This window comes from Arachis ipaensis, chromosome B05 (genome assembly GCF_000816755.2).
Source record: "Arachis ipaensis cultivar K30076 chromosome B05, Araip1.1, whole genome shotgun sequence".
In the NCBI taxonomy this organism is placed as follows: Eukaryota; Viridiplantae; Streptophyta; class Magnoliopsida; order Fabales; family Fabaceae; genus Arachis; species Arachis ipaensis.
In genome coordinates, this window is record NC_029789.2 from 138971643 (window position 1) to 138977640 (window position 5998).

The following is a 5998-nucleotide window of genomic DNA, read 5'->3' on the forward strand; positions in this document are numbered from 1 at the left end:
TTTCTCCCAAACTTAATTTTCCTCTCTAGCACTTAGAGCAACACAAACCTTTGTATACTTAATTACCAACATTAATCATAGAAATTATATTTACATCCCCTAAATTATTTAAAAATACGAAAAAATAATTAATAAAAAATACATTTTTTGTAAAAGATAAAAAAAAAATTATATTTAGCAAACGACTTATTCTTTTGATTCGAATTTTTGTGACAATATTTAAATAAATATTTAAAAAATACATAAAAATATTTAAAATAAAATTTAATGTCTAAATTTTTTATTTTTTAAAAAATATAATCATTCACATATTTTTTTTTAAATTTACTTGACAAAAAATTACTAAATTTTAAAAATAAAAATATCTTATTTTTTAAATAATAATTATAAAAATTTATATCAAAATTTAATATTTAATATTTAAATTTTTTTTAAAATATATATTTAATATTTAATTTTTTGTCGTATTTTTTAAATATTATTTTAGCAGTTTACTTTTAATTTAATTTATTATTTTTCTTTTCAGAATGGGAATTGAATTCCAGGGTTTTCAAACACACTGGTTTGGGTTTGTTGTTCTTTTACACCATATAAAAGAAAGTTGAACAACACAGATGCATCGGGGAGATTTATAGTGGGTAAATTAAATCAGAAGAGCAATGAGCAGAATAAAAGTATCAAAATCACCATCTTCACCAGAAAAAATCGAAGAGAATGAGGATTTGTTGACTGAAATCCTCCTGCACCTTGGCGCCAAAACGTTAATCAGATTCAAATGCGTCTCCAAACGATGGTCCACAATCATCTCCTCCCCTTATTTCTGCCACCGCCATGTCTTCCGCCACGCCAACATCACCAAGGTCTCTAGCATTTTCTTGGAACCTGGAGAAGATGATGATAACAAAAACCGTTACTTCAATAACCATAACGATATCAAGCCGTTATCCTTAGAGAACGGAAGTCACGGCTCATCATCTCCCTTCGACTCCATCGAAATCCACCCGAAGGACCTCGCCTACATTGTGCAATCATGCAATGGCCTCTTGCTTTGCAGAATATTACACCACCACAAAAATCGAGCATTCTTACCAATAGAATCGTTCTTTGTCTGTAACCCAACCACTGAATGCTTCAACTTCCTCCCCGATCCCTACAAGGCTCTTGACGCCGATAGCCACGAATCATCGCCATGGTTGTATATGAACTTCGCTTTTGATCCCTCAACTTCGTCGTCTGACTACGTTGCTATCTGCGTATGGAAATTTAAAGCAGTTAAAAATTCAAGCCGCTCGCGCTTTGAAACAATGGTATACTCTTCGACTGATGAAGCCGAGCCTGGTTCTTGGAGGCCGTGTGGGTCCCCTCTCATGGCTCCAGCCAAGTTCGAACTTCATAACGGAGTTTACTTCAACGGTTCAGTGCACTGGATTGGCTTCGTTGATCCGGATTCGTATGCGAAGATGTCTGTGAGTTTGCGTTTTGACTTTAAAGAACTGCGGTTGAGGGATGACAACATGCCTCCCTTGCCGGATCTTGATTACTTTTACATTCCTGCAGCTGCATGTGGCCACTTGAATTTGGTTGGATTTAGTTCTCCTGAGAGAAGCAACATGATAAGAGTGTATCAGATGGCTATGGACTATTCTAAGTGGGTTCTTCTGCACACACTTGATCTTTCTCCAATGTATTGGCCGAATGATTTCATTGCCAGCGTCAAAGTGCTTCACCTTATTCAAGATAGTGAAGATGATTGCAGCGGCATGTCTTTGGTGTTGGTTGTAAACTATAATGTTGTTGTTTTCCGGTTAAAAGACTACACCTTTAAACGGATTTATTCTCGCTACGTGCCCTGGAACGAATCGGCTGAAAGTCCTCCTATATCATTTGAGCATATTGAGAGCTTGGTACAACTTTAGATTTTAAGTTCAAAGTACTAATTAGTGATAGGATTATTACTTATTTTAGGGATTACAAGACATGTAAATTTTCATTATAATAATTACATTATTGTTATTATTATTGCTACCTAATTTTGGATTTGATGGCATGCAAGATTGAAGAAGGCACCTCTCTTGTGCCTAAGTTGAGCATAGGTTCCTTGCTCAAGAACCTTACCCTCTGAGACATATGCAATCGAGTCAAGTTCTTTGATGGTGTTGAGCCTATGTGCTACAACAATGGTGGTTCTTCCCACCATGATCCTGTCTAATGCTTCTTGCACAACTTGTTCTGATTGAACATCAAGTGCACTTGTTGCTTCGTCAAGCAGCAATATTGTTGGGTTCCTTATTATGGCCCTTGCTATTGCTATTCTCTGCTTTTGCCCTCCAGATAGTTGCACTCCCCTTTCTCCACATTCTGTTTCATATCCATCTTTCAATGATCTGCATTGCAAATAGAATGCAATTCTACTATAAGTACTTGTTTAACTTGGTATAGCTAACATTAATTATAAGTAAAATGAGAACTTACGATATGAACTCATGAGCATTTGCGGCTTTTGCAGCTTCAACAACTTCATTCTCAGTTGCATCTTGCTTCCCAAACAAGATGTTGTCCCTTACAGTGCCAGAATATATGACAGGTTCTTGGCTAACAAGTGCAGTGTGCTGCCTATACCATTGAATATCTAGTTCCCTTATGTCCACATTGTCCACTTTCACAAACCCTCTCTCAACATCATAGAATCTTTGGATCAATGCAATCACTGTTGATTTTCCACAACCANNNNCTGCCTTCACCTCCAAGCAAAACTTGCGCAATACCGGTGTTCCTGCCCTACTTGGGTAGGCGAAATCAACGTTCTTTAATTCTATCTTCCCACTCATATTTTCCAACTTTCTTCCGTTGTTGCAATCACCAGCCTAGTCAAAATAATAAAACCAAAATTAGTTGATAACTAGAGTTAAGAACTTAGACTCAGTAACATGCACTGCTGCATATACCTTGGGAATAAGTGATTTCCTGTCAAGAATCTCAAAAACAGATTTGACAGCAGTTGAGGACTTTGCAAGATCAGAAGTCATGCTTCCAGCTTCAGCAATGACCTTCCCAGTGCTAACCAAAACAAAGAATGTCTTAAACACATCCCCTGCAGAAATATCCTTCTTCTCCACCAATGTCCCTCCATACCAGAAATCCAAAGCCCATGTCATGAATGTTAGGCATTGAGCAGACCCCATTCCAATCCCGGCCAGCCATGACTTCTTCCTCGCCTCCTTCCTTGGCGCCTCCTGCGCTTCATCGAATAATGTCAAAACCTTTTGTATGCTTCCAAATGAAGTCACAATTCTGTGGTTGTACACTGCTTCAACTGCAATCTGTGTGCTATGATTCTGTGCCTTGATGAATTTTGATGAGAGTGTAGAGAGAAGAACTTTTCTTGTGTAGAAGCAGAGGATTGTGAGTGGCTGCACTGCTATCATCACAAGAGCGAGCTTCCACGCCACGGCGAGTCCTATGATCATTGCAATACTGACAGCAGAAGCTGTTTGAACAAGCAATGAAACGCGATCCGCGACAAGGGACTTAACCATGGAAGCCTCATTGCTTAGCCTTGAGCACAATGCTCCACTGGAGTTATGTTCTTCATCGAACCAAGCCGTTTCGAATGTTAAGATATTCTCAAGCATTCTCTGCCGTATCCTTTTTGTTAATTTTGCTCCCATGTATGCGAAATTGTAGTGCTGCAAGAGGTTGAGTGTGATGGAAGCAAGAGAAAGAGAAGTGAAAATCAAAGAGTAAGTCCTGATTCTGTGAATCATTTCACTATGGCTTTCGGCGAAAAATGCAGAAATCATGCCACCAATTGTTAAGGCATATATGGGCTGCACTGAGCCGAAAGCTATTGCGGAAAAAGTACCAATTAAACCTTGTTTCCATTCAGGTGCATTCAGAGATAGAAGCCTTGGGAAAGAAGGTGAAGGGTGAGAAACAAGAGATGATTCTGGGGTTATGGTGTTATCATCAATAGGGATTGGTGATTTTTGGAACATTGCAGGGCTTGTTGATCTTGCTGTGCTGGTTCTACCAGCACTGCTTCTTGCTGCAGAAGAAAGAGCATTGGATATTTCTTGTTGATCATCAAAGCTGAGTTGTGTTTGGAGTTTTGCTAGCTTTGCATAGTGGCCGTTTGGACGGGTTATGAGCTCGTTGTGCGTGCCGATTTCGATGATGCAACCGCCGTTGACAACAGCTATGACATCTGCGTTTCGGACCGTTGATAGCTTGTGTGCAACAACCTGATCAAAGTTAAGTTGTTGTCAACCAAAGATGTTAGTCACTTAACATTTCTCTGTTATCAAACAAGGCTAAGATATCAAACATTACAAACATGTATAATGTCTAATGCCTTATGTTATGCCACCTAACGAAATTGATGTGTGAACTAATCAACTAGTTTCAAGCATAATTTTGATGAGTGTTAATAATTGTGTATTATGACTAAGTATTAAATGGATTATTGAACTTACCAATGTAGTCCTGCCCAATGAGGCATGATCAAGGGCATTTTGGACAAGTAATTCAGATTCAGAGTCAAGAGCACTGGTTGCTTCATCAAGAAGAAGAATCACTGGATTCTTTATGATGGCTCTTGCAATTGCTATTCGCTGCTTTTGTCCTCCTGAAAGAAGTGCTCCCCTTTCTCCAATCTACTTTGCCATCATCAATTAGGTTAGTATCTGCATGTTACTCAATGATACAGATCAACAATAAAATTGTGTATAGCTAAAGCATCCAAGTTGAGCTAGTTTGAACCATTGAGTAATGGAACACGAATTTATTTCTCTTCAAAGGATTGCACTATTTGGGAGCATTGATTCTTTGATAAAATAGAGTAAATATATCTATTTAATTTTGTTGCCTAGAAATTTAGGCCCTTTAGAATGTAGAAAAATAGTTTGCTAGGCCTTATTTTTTTTAGTCACTTGTACTATTTACTTAAGGAGATAATGAAACAGTTTCCTTAGATTACCTTAATAAGAGAATCAAATTCTTGTGTCCCTAAAATCAAAAGTTAAGTACCTAAAACTATAAATAATTTTTAAAAAGTTGATCATGAGAATAAAATGAGTGATATTCATGTCTCAGTTTTTTCTGAACCCAAAAATAGATAGAAATTTTTTGTTAAATTATAAGATCTCATATTCCTTTTAGTAGTTTTAGTTTAAACAAAAAGTTGTGCTAAAGTGACAATCACAGTTTTTATCAAATCACATTAGTCATATTACTGATAAATTAAAAGATTCTAAACACAATAACCTTAAACAAAATTCAAAATGTTTTGTCTTAAGCCACAATTGTTAATTTGTTCTGTTAAATGCAAGTTAAATATCAATATAAAACATCTTTTTTATTTTACCTTGGTTTCATAACCCTGAGGGAGCTGCCTAACAAAGTTATGAGCATTAGCAGCAGTAGCAGCAGCAACAACCTCATCCATGGTAGCATCAAGCTTTCCAAACATAATATTCTCCTTAATAGATGTCCCAAACAATGCATGTTCTTGACTCACAAGCCCCATTTTACCCCTCAACCACTTCAACTGCAAGCTCTTTATGTCAACACCATCAACCCTCACAACACCTTCATCCACATCATAGAACCTTTGCACCAACGCTATTGCCGTTGACTTTCCACTCCCACTTGCACCAACAAGTGCAACCGTTTTGCCTGATTCAACCCTCAGATTGAAGTCATTGAGTACGAGGTTGTCTGGTCTTGAACGGTATGTGAATTTCACATGTTCAAAGTCTAGGTTCCCGTTAATTTGGTCTAGCACTATTCCCTTTGTTGTGTCTTCACCATCAATTACTGCTTTTCTGTCAATCATGTTGAAGATTCTTGTGGATGCTACTGATGCTTCGGTCAAGTACTTCAAATCTGGAAGTACCACTCCAAGGGATCTACATTGTATTGTTTTTGTCACAATAATAATTAGCATTAATTCATGTGTTCTTCTAGAATTAGTCAACAAAATTGCAAAAAAAAAAAAAAT

At 37.3% G+C, this 5998-nt stretch overlaps 3 protein-coding genes across 3 annotated transcripts in view; 1 reads left to right on the forward strand and 2 right to left on the reverse strand.

Moving 5' to 3' along the window:
- LOC107644430 (F-box protein At5g07610-like) lies at positions 522 to 2019 on the forward strand. Its single transcript, XM_016348287.2, has one exon. It carries the CDS (start codon positions 660 to 662, stop codon positions 1914 to 1916), a length of 1257 nt encoding a protein of 418 aa, XP_016203773.1. The 5' UTR covers positions 522 to 659; the 3' UTR covers positions 1917 to 2019.
- On the reverse strand, positions 1918 to 2727 carry LOC107644431 (putative ABC transporter B family member 8; the record flags this gene model as incomplete). The annotated part of the gene is given in 2 exon segments (XM_016348288.2): positions 1918 to 2384; positions 2473 to 2727. Coding segments are annotated over 2 exon segments (613 nt in total), but the record flags the coding sequence as incomplete, so codon positions are not given.
- Positions 2732 to 5998, reverse strand: part of LOC107641298 (putative ABC transporter B family member 8) — a gene marked incomplete at its 3' end in the record, with an annotated part of 6998 nt that continues 3731 nt past the window's right edge. Inside the window, 4 exon segments of the mRNA XM_016344794.2 lie at positions 2732 to 2864; positions 2946 to 4241; positions 4473 to 4652; positions 5363 to 5906. Of these exon segments, the coding sequence (XP_016200280.1) occupies positions 2732 to 2864; positions 2946 to 4241; positions 4473 to 4652; positions 5363 to 5906 (2153 nt within the window).